General features: G+C 46.1%; 2 protein-coding genes across 2 annotated transcripts in view; one reads left to right on the top strand and one right to left on the bottom strand.

Moving 5' to 3' along the window:
* Nucleotides 1-1,692: 1,692 nt before the first annotated feature.
* Nucleotides 1,693-17,985, bottom strand: QTRT2 (queuine tRNA-ribosyltransferase accessory subunit 2). The gene is made up of 8 exons (XM_064143270.1): nt 16,987-17,985; nt 16,262-16,317; nt 14,419-14,495; nt 11,637-11,846; nt 10,137-10,336; nt 6,802-6,953; nt 4,825-4,939; nt 1,693-3,018 (listed from the first exon to the last, which is right to left on the bottom strand). The coding sequence occupies exons 1-8, from the start codon at nt 17,349-17,351 to the stop codon at nt 2,757-2,759; spliced, it is 1,437 nt and encodes a 478-aa protein (XP_063999340.1). The 5' UTR covers nt 17,352-17,985; the 3' UTR covers nt 1,693-2,756.
* Nucleotides 17,342-18,574, top strand: part of CCDC191 (coiled-coil domain containing 191) — a 28,947-nt gene continuing 27,714 nt past the window's right edge. Inside the window, exon 1 of the mRNA XM_064143274.1 lies at nt 17,342-17,493. Within this exon, the coding sequence (XP_063999344.1) occupies nt 17,350-17,493 (144 nt within the window). The 5' untranslated portion in view covers nt 17,342-17,349. The remainder of the gene's footprint in view (nt 17,494-18,574) is intronic.

Genomic DNA, 18,574 nt, shown 5'->3' with positions numbered 1-18,574 from the left:
CTGTCTGCTAGAACCAGGTGCCTCCAGTTCTTTACATACAGAACCACAGAATCTTCTTGGTTGGAAGATACCTTTAAGACCATCAAGTCCAACCATTACCTAATCCTGCCAAGTCTGGTGCCAAACACCAAGCATCTGTGTGCCTTTGAAACACCTCCACAGGTGATTAAACCATCTATCTGAGGATCCTGTTCCAGTGTTCAAAAACACTTGCAGTGAAGGAGTTTCTTCTAATATCCAATCTTACTCTCCCCTAGCCCAAACCAAGGCTCACTGTCCTGACCACATAACTTCTTAAATTACCAGTCTGAAGTTTCAAAGAACCCTGGTTAAGCAGACAGCCCCCATTAAGTAGGTAAATCCTTCTCATCCAAACCTACTTCCCAAAGAGCTCTGTGAGATGTTCAGACACACAAAGAGCTGCCAAACGGAGCAGACTTTCTCTGAAACCTTGGAAACAACAGGGAGCGAGCAAGGCCAGTAGCTGGAGAGGGAACATGAGAAGCATAACAGAGCATCCCACTGCGCTTTCACCTGACCAGCTGTAGAAGTAACCAGACAGTTCATCATCAGCTCACTGTGAGGCAGAGAAAGTGCTGCCTTTCGCAGTCAATATGCCACCCCCAGAGCAGCCTGCACCCTGACAGACACCATTCATGGTGGCAACATGAACATTTTGCTGCTCAAAGATGTCAATCATTTTTGTGGCAGCACCAGTTTTGACGATCTAGATTCAATGTCTCAAAGGGATTTAACTTACTCTCTCTTTGCCTGAAAAGTCCTATCATGCCTACAGCACGTGCTTAAAGAAGGATAGTAATGTGTGCTAGAACATCTTTATTAGGCTGAAGAAGGGAGGAGTGCTGCATTACTAGAAAAAGAGGCAAGGTCCCTAGTGAACCACATAGATCATCCCAGAGTTCTACAAATAGGGCCATTAAACTGGCCTGCACCATGATCTATTTTGTGTGCCCTCTCTGAAATTACTCAGAAGAAGCTTTAAACACTTTGCCTGCCAATAAGGTTATGAATCAAAAATCAACAGGGCTAAGGAAGAAAAAACAACAGCACCTCTGAAATCAGGACCTAAGAAATCAACATTAACAATCAGGTATTTCTTCTATTTTGTCTCTGTGGGCCACTTAGTCCCAGTTAGCTCTGTTTAAACACAACAGTAAAGCACCATTTCTTTAGAGGTTTGTGGAATAGGAATGCAGATAGTGCAAGACAGTGGATAAGGCTGGAATGATAGAAAGGCCTCTGACACCACGTAGCTGCCCAAGGAGACAGCACGGGCAATGCTGTCAGGAAAGCCAAAAACTCAGCTAAACATTCAATGGTAAAGTCACCCTCATGCAAGATATCACAATCTTAAAAGCATTAAAGAAACAGTGAAGATCAAACTGTAGATTAATCTATACTTGCTTTAAAGCCAGCAACTTTAACTGTAGTAGTTTGTTAAGCTTAAATTGGGAAGTGGAGTAGTTGTGTGAAGGACAAGCAGGTGCCTTTAATGCTTCCACATCTACTATGGCATTCTTTTGAAGCAAACGATGCACTGTCTCAGGACCTTACTCCTAGATGTGTCATTGTCCTCCATCAGGTTGCTAGGTTAAGTTTCTAGGAGTCCTCTTGAACACTGCACTCGAGCTCTCTGGTCTATCACCTCAGTCACACATTGAGGAGCCAGTATAAGGAATACTAAAATTTGTTTACTGTTGCTTTGTAACACAAGATGAATAAATCCAGGATTCCCAGGTAAGAGCCTGTAAAAACACACACCACCATAAACCCCAACAAACCAAGTAAGAGGAATGTGACATAACTAAGTTGTATTTTAAAACAAGGAGCCACAAGAATAGTTTCTAAACGCCTTTTCCTGTGATACATTTCTTCCACCTCTCCACCTTGCACTGACATTTATGTGGCCTGTTACTTGACCAGTGGTAGGACAACTGGTCCATTCATTACCATCTACAAGCTAATGAAGGAGCAAAATCTCAGTTCATGCAGGTGAAAGGGTAGATAGTCATAAAAGCCCTCTATAGCAGGACATGGATTAAACACTTTCTCTTCTTTCTGATGCCGCAGACTGGAATTCCTGAGGCAGCAGTTTTCAAGGCCAGGCCAAGGTGAAGGAGGTCCTCCTGGCCCAGAGAATATTCCACACTGCAAGTAGCCTGAGGAAGAATCACATACAGAGTACTTTGTGACACTGAACACAGCAGCGCTTTCAACCAGCTCTTTTCAAGGACACCGATCATGGCAATGTCCACAGGGTGGGATGTCTCATCAAGGAGCTGCATGATGGGACAATCACACCACAAGAATTTCCTAGAAAAGTAATTACCTGTAATATCTGTCAGGTATGGAATGAGAGTTGCAAACAGCTGCTAAGGCATTGTATTAGTTTTAAGTATACACCCTGCTTCCTCTGCACCCACAAGTTCAATTAATTCTGTCCTTCCACATCAAAACCCAAAGATCAGTAATGAAAAACGAAGCTCTCCATACTGGTCTTTTGTGGAGCTGTTCAGGCTTTTCTTACCCCAAGAATGTAACAAGCTGATTAACTGTTTGAACAAGGTCTTCCTTCCCCTTGAGGAAGTGAGATCTTCTTCAAATGCCTCCTTTAATTCCCTCCAGGAAGGCAGACACTTTACTATTAACAGGTCCAGGTGACCCTGCTGGCAGTCCACCTTACATAGTCCCATTGTTAAGGAAGTAGCCTGCAGCCTCCTCTCTGCTCTTTGAGTTCACTGGCCTGGCTTTGCATTTGCTGGTCCTTGGAGTGCCTGCTTGAAGACAAGCTTTTTCAGCTGATCCAGTTTATTGTCTCTTAAGGCATCCTGTATGGCACTGAAGAAACTGAAGTAGTGCTGGAAATTGTGCATCATGAGCAGGACACCAGCCAGCAGCTCATTGGTCACGAGGAGGTGGTGGACATAGGCACGAGTGTGCCTCTGACAACAGTAACAGGTGCATCCTTCCAACACAGGACCAAAATCATCTTGGTATCTAAGGAGGAAGCAACATGGAATAACATCAAAGGTAAGAAGACCTATTCAAGCAATAAAGAGTATCACAGAACCATAGACTGCATCAGTTTGTAAGGGATCCTCAAAGGTCATCTTGTCCAACACCCCTGCAGGGAGCAGCAACATCTCCAAGTAGATCAAGTTGCTCACAGCCCCATCATGTTTAGCCTTAAAGATCTCCAACAATGGGACTTCAACCACATCTCTGGGCAACCTGTCACAGTATTTCACCACTCTCTTCCTTATGTCGAACCTAAATCTACTCTGCTCTAATTTAAAACCAGCTACTATGTGGCCTTTTGCCAGGACATGAGCCTTCAAGTCCTGAGGGCTTGAATCCAGTTGGTCTGTGCTGACATCTAAGGCCAGCATCTCTGACATGAAAGACTACAAATATCACGCCAGGACCCACTAAAGAGCCAAAAGGCCACACATCTAAGTCAGAGGATAACTTGTGACTACATCACAGCTAACAGTAGAGAGGAGCCTTATCTGCGCCTTATCTGACAGAAACACTACAGCACAACAATGTATCTCAGTAGATATCCCACAGTCAATGAAGGAGGAAGCTATCAGTAACAAGTATCTACTGCTTTCACTACTCAAAAAACAACACTCCCCTCTGTGGTAAGATGTGCCACTCTCACAAAGTGGAGAGGGCACAGAACATGGCTGTCTGCTTCGAGAGCATACCAGCAGCTGAGAAAGAGAGAAGGAAGGACAGTGGCAACACCGGCCAAAGTTGTTGGAAGTATCCAGAAACTGCAGAATTGCTCTGCAGCTGTTCAAACCAAGTTGGGAAGTAGAGGCTCTCCACAGCTTAAATACAACTGAGCATCTCAATGTGACTCAAATGTGAACGCAGAAGACCAAAACAATCCCCAGATAACTTTTGCAAACCTCCTATCTTTCAGCTGGAAAACAGTTGTGAAAACAGGATGGCTGCCAGGTAAGTGATCAGAAAATCTCTGGCTTTAGGTCAGGCAAAAGATAGTGCTTTCTGCTGTGCACTGTTGCCTGGTAACAAGCTAGAATGTTTGTCCAACACTCCCTGTTCAATTTTCAGAACTACTTCAACACCTTCATGTTTTACAAAGCCTCCTATCCAGCTACTGACCATATGCAATCAAATACAGAAGATCAAAGTATGTTATTTAGTGATACAGTCACACAGTATCACAGTATTATCAGGGTTGGAAGAGACCTCACAGATCATCAAGTCCAACCCTTTACCACAGAGCTCAAGGCTAGACCATGGCACCAAGTGCCACGTCCAATCCAGCCTTGAACAGCTCCAGGGATGGCGACTCCACCACCTCCCTGGGCAGCCCATTCCAGTGTCCAATGACTCTCTCAGTGAAGAACTTTCTCCTCACCTCCAGCCTAAATCTCCCCTGGCGCAGCCTGAGGCTGTGTCCTCTCGTTCTGGCGCTGGCCACCTGAGAGAAGAGAGCAACCTCCTCCTGGCCACAACCACCCCTCAGGTAGTTGTAGACAGCAATAAGGTCACCCCTGAGCCTCCTCTTCTCCAGGCTAAACAATCCCAGCTCCCTCAGCCTCTCCTCGTAGGGCTGTGCTCAAGGCCTCTCACCAGCCTCGTCGCCCTTCTCTGGACACACTCAAGCATCTCGATGTCCCTCCTAAACTGGGGGGCCCAAAACTGGACACAGTACTCAAGGTGTGGTCTAACCAGTGCAGAGTACAGGGGCAGAATGACCTCCCTGCTCCTGCTGACCACACCATTCCTGATGCAGGCCACAGGTACCGTCCTCGCAAACTCGCCTACCTTTTGTCCTTCAGAAATATCTCAAACGGTGTCATTTCTGGGTCAGCTTTGGAGATTTCATCCTGGTTTTCAGCACCGTTCTTCTCCACGTCCTGGGCCCCATTCTGGTTTAAAACTGTTTTAAATAAAAAGAGAACAGCCTGTTATGAACAAACAGCAAGGGCAGAGGAAGAGTGGCAATCTTACAGAATGCATTTCTGCTACTCCCTCTCCAGATGAAAACGCCTCAGTCTCCAATTTCCACATCTTTCCTACAACAAGCAATTTGATTTCTTTAATTGCTGTTCTTTAGTTAAATGCGGATTTAAACCATGAAAACAGCAAGAGACAAGTGAAAACTAATCTACTAAACCTAATGAAGAGCTAGAGCTGAAACAACAGTGTAACTTCTTGCTGCTCTGCTGAGCTGAATTCTTAATACAACAACAAAAAATATTTCCAGTCTGAACCGCATGCTGAATAGAATGCAATCACCTGAACAAATTGGGTTTTGTTGAGATTTCCTTAGAGCAGACAGGCAACTCATCTGCATTCAATCATTCTACTTCCCATTCTGCCATCAGCTTCAGAGATTTAGCTGCTTGCCTTTTTGTGGTTTGGTTTTGTTGCTTTGGGGTTTTTTTTGTTGTTTTTAAACAAGTGGAATCAAAAGAGACCGGCAACTTTAATGCAGAAGATTTAGATTCTGCCCCTGCCTTTTCAGCAGACTGTCTTAAAAATGGTAGGATTAATAATAAAAAAGATCCCCCCATAATTTTGTGGGTTTGTTCTTAAGGAGAGGATGTATCTGGAACCTCATTGCTGTCTACAACTACCTGAAGGGACATTGTAGCCAGGTGGGGGGGTGGCCTCTTCTCCCAGGCAACCAGCAATAGAACAAGGGGACACAGCCTCAAGTTGTGCCAAGGGAAGTATAGGCTGGATGTTAGGAGGAAGTTCTTCAGAGAGAGAGTGATTTCCCATTGGAATGGGCTGCCCAGGGAGGTGGTGGAGGCACCGTCCCTGGGGGTCTTCAAGAAAAGACTGGATGAGGCACTTAGTGCCATGGTCTAGTTGACTGGCTAGGGCTGGGTGCTAGGTTGGACTGGATGATCTTGGAGGTCTCTTCCAACCTGGTTGATTCTATGATTCTATGATCAATACTACTGTTTGCACAATTCGTGCCTACTGAGTGTTGAGCAGACACAGAACAAAGAAATCATTCCTACTCAGATTCTTTATCATTTACACAAGGTAAAGAACAAACAACAAAGACAAGGGTTAAAAAAATGCCCCCAAAAACAACACAGGAGCAAACTGAAAGGAACAAGATGTTCCCTTTAGCTGGTTTGGAATTAATTACCCAGGCATGAAAAGCCACTAGGTTCTACTCAGGAGGAAAGAAATGTAAAACGTTCTTCTGTATTAAATTTAAAAGGCCCAAACAAAAGAGCTGTTTGAAACACATTTGCTGTATGCTTTAAAGGGCTGTACATATGCTCCCATCTCACAATCTAACAAGGTAATGAGCTATGAACATCTCTTTTCTGTATGAATTGACAAATGCAAGGACAGAAAGAAAAGCTGCCCAAAGAAAACTTTTGTCAACTAGAAAAAAGAGACTTCCAAAATGTGTTATTAAAACAAATGCTTGTTCAGTTAATTCTGCAGGTCAAGTGGCTTAGATGTCCACTTAGTAAGCTGAGCCTTCACTGCAAATGGAAACAGAAAATTTGCCAATACTTCTCTTTTCATTAAATGTTTAAGAAATGAATGTTTTGGTTAATCATTCAGACCCTAGGTTGAGGCCCCAACTCTGCTTCAATGGTTTTCACACCGAAGTATTCCACCTTCAAAAGCAACACTTGACAGTGGAATCTGTTTTTCCAGTGGTTACTGCACTTACTTCAGGAACACAGATTCAAACATAGATTCCTCCAAAGCATGAATTATGCTTGCCACAACGCTAGAGTTGCAATGACTCTCAAAGAAGCCTACCTGCTGCTTCCGGATCTGAATGGCAGTCATAACTGAAAACCAAGGCACAGCCTCGCTCTGTCACTTGGAAGGGAAAGAAGCTCTCAAAAATGTCCACTCCCCTTTCAATGCACTCAAGCACCTCATCTGGTCTGCCTATACCATGGATGATTCTGTAAAGAGACACACAACAAGGCAGATCTAGAACATTCTGAGTAAAAGCAAGCAGGTACCTGAAGGAAAAGACACATGTAGCACGTGTAGCTTATCCCTGCAGCTGCTAAGCAGAAGTGGGTACAAGTCACTGCTCAGAATCCCGTGTGCTTCCATTTCCCTACCTCAAACCTACCCAGTATGTGATGCATTTCTCTTCATCTGACATTTGAAAGACAGCAACAATCCCTCATTTACTGTGGAAAAACATCTTCATTTGGTCTCTTTTACACACACATAAATACACTTAGATTCAAAATTCTCCTAACGTCCATGTCACAAACCAGGTATTTTCCTTAGCCATGTAAATGCCCCCAGGAACTATCAGCTTCCAGACACATGAACTCCTTTGCTTAGTAAATATTTGGAAGGCAAGCTAAAGAGAGTTGGTCAAGAGCAGCAGAGACAGCAGCAGATGGCTGGTCAGAGATGTCCTTCAGATGACACATCAAATAGCACTTGAAGCACTAATGAAAAACATCATGGAAAAAAGTTCCTTCCTTTATTTCTTCTTCCTCTGTACAATCTACCTGTTCAAATGATTTACCAAAAAGCCAGGGCTGTAACATCTCCTGGGACATGGCATTAAGAGCCAGGAAGAACCCAGCTGGATTGCCATCACTGGTAATAAAGATCCTGCTGTTAGCCAAATTTAGTTGGCAGCTTCCCTGAGGGTGGGGTGAAGCAGAAAAGAATGGAGCAGTGCCTGCTCTGCTGCAGGTGCATGGCTGGGCTGACAGCAGTAGAAGCTAATGTAGGGCAGCGATCTGAAGAGGTAATTAGGAAAATACACAGGGGCTGATAAATGAAGTCACAAGGTGCCATTTTTAGTCACTTTCCTAAGTACTCCAATTAAAATGATGAGCACAGAATAAGAATGGGAGAAGTTTACAGTGTCAGGCTACCATGGCAGGGAGAAAATGATGCTTGGTAGTTAAAACAGTTGGTCTACATCTACTACCAAACCACTTGCTACAACTTCTCTTTGCTGGAGGTAACATTTTCTCTTGTAAGGGTTCTGATGCTACTGAAAAGGAAAGTAAATTTTATCAAATGGCTTCTGCATCTTTACATGCATCGAAGAACTCTAAAGATTCCTAAGATCATTTCATAGCAGGCCCTTCTTGAGTGAAGCACAAGAAGTGTTTGTCTTCTAGAGAATGTCACATTGTGGAAGAACAGAGCTGCAAAACAACTTCTCAAGCCAGAATGACAAGGGTGATTCAGGAAAGCAGCATTAACTGAAATTCACTTCAGGTAGTTACAAGACCCCCCTTAGGGCTAACCAGCTTCCTTCCTACAGAGAGGTCAGAAACACTTGTCTTAACCAGACAAGCAAACCATTTGATCAATGAGGCAGATGCATTGCTAGCCACTAAGGTTAGCTGAACAGATTGGACTCTAATGCTCCCAGGAGATCTTTTAAATAGCTCAGCCAGACAGGATGGCAACAACACAGCAAGCCTTCTAATTGTCAGGAAAATTCAAACCCCAGGCACCGCCAAGCACGAAGGAGCTGCAACACTAGGCACGTGCTTTTGCATTTAATTTCCTTTTGAATGCCATTAGGTCAGAGCAATGCTCAGCTAGCAGAGGGCAGCACAACTACAGAAAGACAACAGGGCCGAGTCCCTCTCTTCAGGAAATGGTGAAAAAAGCACCCACACTACTGCTGCTCCTTAGAACAACCCACACGAACAGCAGCGAGCTTAACCCAAGGCTAAGTAGTCCCTTCACTTCTGAACTATTGGCACACATTTTCTGGAAGGCTTTACTAGATATTAGGAAGAAATTCTTTACAGTGAGGGTGGTGAGACACTAGAACAGATTGTCCAGGGAGGTCAAAGATGCCCCCTCCCTAGCGGTGTTCAAGGTCAGGCTGGATGAGACTTTGAACATCTTGGTCTAGTAGAAGGTGCCCCTGCCAATGCCAGGGGGGTTTGGAACTAGATGATCTTTGAGGTTCCTTCTGACCCAAACCTATGAATTTTTAAGAGCCAAGAACACAGCCATTCCTGTTCAGTCTCTGGCATGGGTATAAGCGACAAATTAGAGCACACAACCATCCTCACACTACACCAGTCCATGAGAAACCACAACTGTTTTGTGGCAGGCTGTTTCCGCTCTGAATAGTTCACAGGCTCAGTGCTTCAGACACTAGGTCAGAGATCACAGAATCATGGAATTGCTTCAGTTGTAAAGGAGCTCTAAGATCATGATGTGTAACCAAGACTGTTATCCAGAGATTGTGTAAGCACTGGCAGGTCCTATCAGCACCCCTCTCTGCTCTTTTCCAGTTCAAACCAGAGAGGACCAGAAACACAACGTTTTTCCCAAGAAGAGGTCTCTGTAAGATATGTTGATACTGGAACGTGTCCAGAGAAGGGCAACAAAGCTGGTGAGAGGCCTGGAGCACAGCCCTGTGAGGAGAGGCTGAGGGAGCTGGGGGTGTTTGGCCTGGAGAGGAGGAGGCTCAGGGGTGACCTCATTGCTGTCTGCAACTACCTGAAGGGACATTGTAGCCAGGTGGGGGTTGGTCTCTTCTCCCAGGCAACCAGCAACAGAACAAGGGGACACAGTCTCAAGTTGTGCCGAGATAGGTATAGGCTGGATGTTAGGAGGAAGTTCTTGCCAGAGAGTGATTGGCATTGGAATGGGCTGCCCAGGGAGGTGGTGGAGTCACCGTCCCTGGAGGTGTTCAAGAAAAGCCTGGCTGAGGCACTTAGTGCCATGGTCTAGTTGACTGGATAGGGCTGGGTGCTAGGTTGGGCTGGATGATCCTGGAGGTCTCTTCCAACTTGTTTGATTCTATGATTCTAATGTCTTTGCACAACCTGAGCTTCAGGTAAACCACAGCCTTAGCGGTCAAATGAAAGTAGCACAGACCTGTAACTTCTCCTAAAAATAATAAATAAATACCTTCCAAATGTGGGAAATATTCAGATCCACAGCATGAGCACAGCTGGGTGCAAGTTGCAGCTAAAATCTGAAACAAAGGTTAAGACTTCAGCCTGACAGTGGCAGAATTTATGTAGCCTGTGCAATATAGAGATTATTTCCTACAATGATATTGCACAGCAGCCTGTAGATGCGCCTCACGATAGGACAGCCTGACTTCTCGGGATGCTGCCCACACCACTTACCTTGGTTTATCCTCTGGCAGCTCTGCTGTGACAGAAGCTATCAGTTTCAGCTTGGTCTCCTTGATCATGGCAGATCCCTGGAAGCCGTCTAGCACAAAGCCACCTACAGGTCGCTTGGCAGTCTCCCTGGCTGATCTGAGCCTTTCTTCCAAGATATCTCCACCTTCAATTGCCCCAAACATTGCACTTCCTTGCAGTTCCTGGCCCAGGAGAAAGCTACAAGTGTTAGAGTATGCTCTGTCAACAACATGTGAGACATCCACCAATTCAGACCCAGGTGCCTGCTACTTAAACACTGCGTTCCCAGGAAGCTGCAGAGCCACTGTGTTTCTACCCATGTAAGACTACTCCTCACACAACACTGTGAATGCCAACAGTAAGGTAGAAATAAGACTAGGAGAAACAATATTCTGCTCCTTACCTTGACACTAACACAGAATTTTGGTGCCATTCTTCCTACCTCCCTACAGAAGGCAATAAGCACAGATTGTTGCTGCACTCAGCTTTTCAGAGATGGCCTGTGGTGGTTTGGCTTCTATCCCACCCCCACACACTTTTAGAAATGCCCCAGCTAACTCAGACGGGCTCTGGGAATATAAATGAATATAAACTCATCGCTACAGAGATCAGTGCAGAAGACAAAGCAGGTGCCATCTTCCTGTCACCACCCCACTGCATGTCTGAAGGGGCATTGTAGCCAGGTGGGGGATGGCCTCTTCTCCCAGGTAACCAGCAATAGAACAAGGGGACACAGTCTCAAGTTGTGGCAGGGTAGGTATAGGCTGGATATTAGGAAGAAGTTCTTCACAGAGAGAGTGATTTCCCACTGGAATGGGCTGCCCAGGGAGGTGGTGGAGGCACCATCCCTGGGGGTCTTCAAGAAAAGACTGGATGAGGCACTTAGTGCCATGGTCTAGTTGATTGGATAGGGCTGGGTGCTAGGTTGGACTGGATGATCTTGGAGGTCTCTTCCAACCTGGCTGATTCTATGATTCTATGAATTGCTTTTCAGGGGACACCTCTATCAGCTGTTGCCACCAATTTGCCTCTGAAGTACAAACTCAGATAGTATGCTCCCTTTCACCAAAAGGGAGGAAAATTTCCCAACTGCTGGAAGTTCTATCAAGTCCTCCCTTACCTGGGCCCAAGGGGATTTCAGAGCAAGAAGATGAGTTTTCCCAATCTGAATGAGAAGCTCCTACTTTGCCCATGCACAGAACACAAAGGTAAATGAAAGAAATGCATTGCAGTCCAAAAGCAGAACAAAAAATAGGTTAAACAAGGCAGTTCTCTAACTAGTAGAGAGTAGTGTAGAAGACAAGTTACTAAGAGAACAGCAGAAAGAAACCCCACTGTGCTACTGGTTATACATCACCTACAACTGTTGTCTGGGCATTCTCTGACACATATGCATGAAACAATTCCCTACTATTTCACAGGATACAGCACAGATCAAAACATGGCTGCAGTGTTCCTGCCCCAATATTTTGGTGACCTTACCGGTGATTTTTCTAGCAGCTGAAGGCATACATCCAGGAAGGAAAGAGATCTATCCACAGACTTCTTGGCCCTTTTTCTACTAACTTCTCCAGAAATGGTATCTCCATCAGAAATGCACTGGAACCAGTCTGGCTGGATGGCCCGCTGTATGTCCATGAACTTGGAAGCTGTCAATTCCATGCGCCCCGAGGTTCCCCACAGGGACACTGTCTGTCAAGGAGCAACAAGGATGAATGTTATTTGCAAAGGTGAACAGATCTTCAGGGTCAAACAAGAGAAGGAGTTTGTCTGGTGAAGCATTAAGACACTAGAATGATGCTCCATAGCTAAGTTCTCCAGGAGCATGCCTGAGATAACCACCTGCGCCTGGCACAGTGACTGAAAGGAGACAAAGGATTGAATCAGGATTTCTAGGATGCTTTTTGGTGAGACCACCACACTCAACACAGTGAATTCTCCACATGTTTGGAAGTCTCTGAGATATAGCAGCTGGCAAAACTAGGGGAAAAAAAGTTACAAAGAAGAAAACATTTCATTCCCATCAAACTTATATTGTCATCTCCAGAAAAGCAGCAAAGGCTGCAACAGGGAACACAGCTCGCTGGTTTTCTACACACAGTGAAAACCAAAGAGATCACTTCTTCTTTCAAGCAGTGGATTCATACCACCCATGTAAACATTGTGTGTATATATACACCACACAGACACACCTAGAAGAAAACACACAGCTTTCAGATTGAGCCAAGGTAAGACATACACACTGAGGTTTCGCAGTCTTCCCAGTCTGCTCACACACTTTTCATTCTGTGTGCACGCACAAGACCCCCATGTTCTGTTGACACTCCATGATACCCTCAAAGATGTTAAAACAAGACAAAAAGCACCAGCACAGAGGTTGTTGCCTGAACACCTCTGGGCTAGCCTATGTCACTGTTCTATTCACTAAACATTCAGATTCACAGAGCACTGCTGCAACTATGCATGCTGCCTCTTTTCATCCTCTTCTGAAGAATCTGTACTTAACCTGAGTGCAGCAGGTTGTGTTGTATTGTTGTAAAACTTGTGACACTACTGCTCCAAAATTTTAAAGGAGTATTAGAGGAAGTGAAGCATTGGGCTTGAGCCCTGTCAAAGTTAGTTCTTTCATCTGCAACTGCATCTGAAATGAGAAACAGTTTTCAGCTTTCAGAAACAGCTTATAGCTTGAAGTGTTATGGGCACTTTTTAAGGCTGGAGGGTTTAAATACATTCTCCTAGCCCATGCCAGACAGACAGATTAAGCAGTGCTGTTCTCATGCATACTAATTCACAAATTAAATTTGATCAGCTGATGCAAAAAACACAAGCAGAATGATTTTGTCTGGTCTCCAAAAAAGGATTGAGCATATACACCATGTGTCTGTTGTCTGTCCATCCATCTCTCCTGATTACTTCTAGTTTCATTAGCCAATTTCACTATATTTGAGTAACAGGGACAGAAGTTTCTACAGTAATAGCATTTCTGTAGATTTCCCATAAAACAACCTTGGACAGAGGGAGATCCCAAATCAGTACCTGCATAATGACTGGAACGCAGCAGATACATGTTGGCCAGTTAGTACCTGCTGCCTCTTACGTGAGAGCTTCAACAGCTGGTGAAGGCAGGTGGAGGAGTCAGAACTGCCTGAGCCAAAGGGCACAGAGTGTAATCAAGTCAAGTTACCTTCATTTCGCTCTTCGAAGTAAAAAAAGATGCTTTAATAAAACAGCCACACAGCTTAGAGAACTAAGTGTTACCCATGATTATTTAAATCCAGCCTGTGCCAGGCTTTCTGGCACAGAACCCAGAGCCTTCTGTCCCACCACTTTCAACAACCTTTCAGAAGTATTCGTTAGCACAGATCCAGCTGCAGGAAATTTTCACCAGCTCCAAAAAAAAAAAGAAAGAAATCACCAAACCCAAAGGCAACCAACAACAACAACAACAAAAGAAAGCAAAGTAAAAACTGTAATACCCAGGCTTAGAGCACTGCCATCAACTCATAGCTGCACAACAGCGAGGCAAACTTTAGATAATTCCTTCTCTGGAGTGACAGGACTCTGCCTGATTCCCAACAGCAAAGAATATAAGCTGATGGCTGCACAGCACTAATTATCCTGTCATTCACTAACCTGTCACCAAATGTGACTGTACCAAGACAGGCTTTGGGACCAACCATATCTGATCAGATGCCTGAAGGAACCCCTCCAGGCCAAATCTGTGGAAGACGGCAGGTAGCATGTGGATTGCAGGTGGAATGGGATACAACAGACAAACATCTGCATCACTGCACTACTGGACTGCTGAGCCACCTTCCTGCAGAAAGTATACTAAGTTCTTCTCCCCTGTAGGCCTGTAGCAGACTGCAAACATATACATAGAGGCTCAAGTTTATTGCTTATCAGTGGCCTCACTGTAAGCTTGTACAGCATATAAGCTAAAATATATGTTTTCTTCCATTACCATATTAACCATAATAGCACAGGAGTCCAGACCTCTCCTCTCTCCATGAACAGTCACTTAACTGTTCAGGAACTATTCAGGGAACACACTGCTAAGTAAGAAAATGTGCAACTTTATTTGATTAAAGGTATAAGCATGTAAAATAACAGTCCTCTATGTGCAAAGGTTTATTTTGCTATAAAGCATTGAAAAAAAAAATATCTCATGGCTGCCTAAGCACACCCACACAGGTGAGAAGAGGACTGGCAGCTTTTCTTTGGGATCTTGAAGCACTCTTCAAATCTTTACAAGTTATTGTACCTTGTTAGTGTTGTAGCCAGATGGACAGGGAGCAGCCGGGTCGAGAAGGGAGCAGTAGAGCACGGTGTCTGGCATACCTGAGAACAGGGTCACAAACAAAGTTTCATCGAACAAAATAATGCTGATGCAAGCACATGGTTTGTCAATTTGCCAAAGGGAACGTGCTATTCTCTCACACACAAGTACATCCACTCTGACATCCTTCTTCTCATTTCTCAGCACCAAAGAAGGCAGACTTCTTCCCCCCAAAATTACTACTTGCAGGGAGGAAAGCACAGCATCAGGACGCATCATCAAACGGCCCTTGGCTCTGCAGCCTACGCAGCCCCTTTGAGATTTGTTTCTTCTTTATTAATACTCCTAAAATTTGTGAGTCAACAAATAACTTACCTTACCACTCCACTGATGCACTGAAAGCATCTGACATTTGACACAATCTAGACCAAGCAACAACCTCAAGCCTAGAACTGGTAAGAGCATATAGAGAGCGAACAGAACAGCTACAAAAATGAGAAATCTACCATCCTTGCCAGATAGGAAGCTTCAAATGTTAGAAAGCTAGACAGTACACCTCAATGACCAAAGAATTTTCTCTTGGCAGATAGTCATGGGTAGTGGGGAAGTCTCCAAGGAGTTACAGACAAAGAAATGTTCATTTTTTTTCTTGCCAAGTTTATTGAAACTTAAACACAAACTTCCTTTGGAAATCAAAGCTGTTCAGGATCAGGGCTTTGGAAATCAAGGCTATAACTTCGGATGTGCATCTCATTACAGAAACAAAATTGTTGCAGGCCTTTTTTTTTAAGAAAAGCAAAAAGGAGAAAAAAAAACTAAAACCCTTGGTCTCTGCATATAGGGCAAAAATGCTTGAACATCTTCTATTATTATTATAATTTACATCAATTAATGCATTCATAATGTATGTGCAACTGACACCTACAAAACACTCCTAAAATTACCTCAGTTCTGATACATGCATTAACTTTTCTGCAAAGTCCACTAGAACAAAGACCTGTAAATTACAGAAATTTAAGGAGTCATCACTTTGACAGCATTTACACTATTGCCAGTGTGGCCTGAGATACAAGACAAAGCATCTCAGAGAAGCCTGTTGACATGGCTGATGGTCCACAAGTTCTCTGAGCTACCTTCCCAGACATAACTACAGGCTATGACACAGTCACAAAAGATGTTAAACCTGTGTCCAGGTTCCTTCATGAGGTTCAGCACCTCTTGGCTACATCATGCAAACGACCAGGCTTCTATGGATCTGTTACAACAACTTGAGGAAACATCCAAGATGGTAATGAATGCAGAAACTGCTGCTTTACTCATTCCTATCACCAAGGTGTTAAGATAAAGGTTTCATTCAGGAACTGCTTCAAGAGTGGTGTACAGGGAGTGATGAAGATCACACAGGCTTCGTGCAGCAGCTGAGGGCTGGGCAACACTGACTCTTTTATATTTGACTACTTGACAACATACTATGTCAAGCCTTCCTTAACACCACTGAGTGAGAAAATACCTCAATGTGGAAAGCCTATACCTAGCAAGCAAGAAGTCTTCCTTCTCTATGAAGAACTTGTAGCCTTGTGTTCATAAGTGAAAGTGGCTGCTCCCTCCCTGGAGGTGTTCAAGAGCAGGTTGGATGAGGCCTTGAGTGACCTGTTCTAGTGGGAGGTTTTCCTGCCTATGGCGGGGAGGGTGGAACCGGATTATCTTTGATCTTCCAACCTAAACCATTCTAAGATCCTTGAGATCTTCTGCCTACTGTGCTGCCTAAAAATGGGGACTGCACCTGCACATCCCTCCAGGCATGCAAGAAAACACACACACACTTTACCTATAAATTTTGCAGCTCCTTCTTTATATTCTTCCAGTACCTCATGAAGTTCTGCCCTGCATACAGATACAAAACCACATTAACTAAACAAACGTCAAGAAAGATCGTCGGGTTTACAACTAAGGCTTGCTTCCACACTTCTGCACTGTCCAAATCTGGATCGCTTTTAGGCACCAATAGTTGCCATCCAGCTATTAGGCAGCAAGGGCAGAAGAGACACCTAAATGCTGGAGCCACAGAGATCAAGAATCACAGCTTACAAACCGGAGCACTCACAGCTCTGTAGCAAAGGGGCAGAGATGTTACCGGTACCAACCGGTGCCTATCGACTCGCTAGAGAACATGGAAGTCAGGCTACAACTTTCTAAGCATTACTAACATGAACGACTCAAAAGCTACAGGAGCCAAGGTAGAGAAGAGCTTCCAACAAGCGCTTTCCTTTCAGCTGCCACTTCCCTCACTAGTTTTGAGAGCTGAGTGCCTCTAAAGCGAGTTATTCCACTAGGATGATGACTATGAAATCACTAAGGGGGGTTTGGCCAAAATACGCCCCAAAATTATGTAGCCCTCTGGGCCTCTTACCTGCTCCCTTTCAAGTCAAAAGAATAAAAGAGCAACCCACTCCGACGTTGTGCCCTGCACTCGGAGCAGCCCGCCCACCCCGGCAGCGCTGCGAGAGCCCGCCGCGCCCCGCAGACAGCCGCTCCCCAGCAGCATCTACTCACACGGTGGGCAAGGTGAGCTGGGCCACGGCGGGGACGCCGCTCACCACCTGCAGCGTGTCGTGGGTGAGGTGCGGCGCCGAGCCGGTCCGCGTGTAAAGCAGGCAGCCGGGCAGCGTCAGAGCTGCGGCCCCGCTCCTGCCCAGGCCCGCCAGCGTCCCCAGCCGCCCGCAGCCCGCTCCGCACAGCTGCATCTTCATGGTCGGCCCCGCAGCGCCTTTCCCGACTTGTGCAGGGCAACGGCCGCAGAGACCGCGGGCCTCTCCGCTTCCCGGACCTATCCCAATCGCCTCACGGAGCATCATCAACGTGCGCCGGAGTGCAAAGCACCTCCCTTCCGCTCCCCGCCCGCACGGCGGCGTTGCCATGGCGAAGCCGCTGCCGTACGCGGTGCGCTACTCTGAGGGAGGCGGGCGGTCCGCGGGGGTGCCCGGTGCGGCCATGGCCTTGCCGGGGCACAGGCCGGAGCTGTACCGCTGGCGACGCCTTACTGCCAACCCCAGAGCGAAGGTAACGGGGCCCATCAGGGCGGCGGGGTGGGAAGCGCTAGGGGGCGTCCTTGCAGAGCACCGCCCAATTACAGGGCGCGGCTGCCGCACGCCGTTTCCTGAGTGTTTAAATGGCGGCGGGGAGCGTGTGTTGGGCATGGCCCCGCGGGGTCCGGATGGGGTCTGTTTGGCGCGGGGTTAGGGGCAGAGGGGGGGGAAAAAAAACCAAGAAAAGTTATCTGTGTCTGCGGGAGGGCTGCAAGAACGGCCACTTGATTTGCCAGCGAGTAGGTGCGTAGTCCACGCTGCTCCTCGGGTGAAGAGCGCTGAACGTGCCGAGTGTTAAACTCCGGTTCAAAACAGACACAGGTGGGGTTAGCGCAGCTGGGCTTTGTATCGTGTTTCCCGACAAGGTTCAGCTCTGAGAGCTTGGAACGCTGCGTGACGGTGAAGTAACTGGCACAGTAACTCACAGTATCACCAAGGTTGGAAGAGACCTCACAGATCATCAAGTCCAACCCTTTACCACAGAGCTCAAGGCTAGACCATGGCACCAAGTGCCACGTCCAATCCTGCCTTGAACAGCTCCAGGGATGGCGACTCCACCACCTCCCCGGGCAGCCCATTCCAGTGTCCAATGACTCTCTCAGTGAAGAACTTTCTCCTCACCTCAAAGCCTAAATTTCTCCTGGCGTAGCTTGAGGATGTGTCCTCTCGTTCTGGTGCTGGCCACCTGAGAGAAGAGAGCAACCTCCTCCTGGCCACAACCTCCCCTCAGGTAGTTGTAGACAGCAATAAGGTCACCCCTGAGCCTCCTCTTCTCCAGGCTAAACAATCCCAGCTCCCTCAGCCTCTCCTCGTAGGGCTGTGCTCAAGGCCTCTCCCCAGCCTCGTCGCCCTTCTCTGGACACGCTCAAGCATCTCAATGTCCCTCCTAAACTGGGGGGCCCAGAACTGAACACAGTACTCAAGGTGTGGTCTAACCAGTGCAGAGTAAGGGGCAGAATGACCTCCCTGCTCCTGCTGACTCACTCAAGAGCGAGGTACCTTGTTGGTACGTGTAAAACTTGGGGACTACACACCAGAGTTGCTGTTCAGTAGTA

The sequence above is a fragment of the Pogoniulus pusillus genome, chromosome 5, assembly GCF_015220805.1.
Source record: "Pogoniulus pusillus isolate bPogPus1 chromosome 5, bPogPus1.pri, whole genome shotgun sequence".
NCBI classification, from domain to species: Eukaryota; Metazoa; Chordata; class Aves; order Piciformes; family Lybiidae; genus Pogoniulus; species Pogoniulus pusillus.
Note: the sequence above shows the minus strand (reverse complement) of the source record. Positions and strands in the feature narration are given on the sequence as shown.

Bases quoted from the DNA above. Each gene is read 5' to 3' on its own strand.
- QTRT2 (XM_064143270.1), bottom strand. From the start codon at position 17,351: ATGGCAACGCCGCCGTGCGGGCGGGGAGCGGAAGGGAGGTGCTTTGCA. The intron at 16,318-16,986 runs GTGAGTAGATGC...ATCTGTATGCAG, and splicing joins CAGCTCACCTTGCCCACCGT to GGCAGAACTTCATGAGGTAC. The intron at 14,496-16,261 runs GTAAAGTGTGTG...CCCTGTTCTCAG, and splicing joins AGGAGCTGCAAAATTTATAG to GTATGCCAGACACCGTGCTC.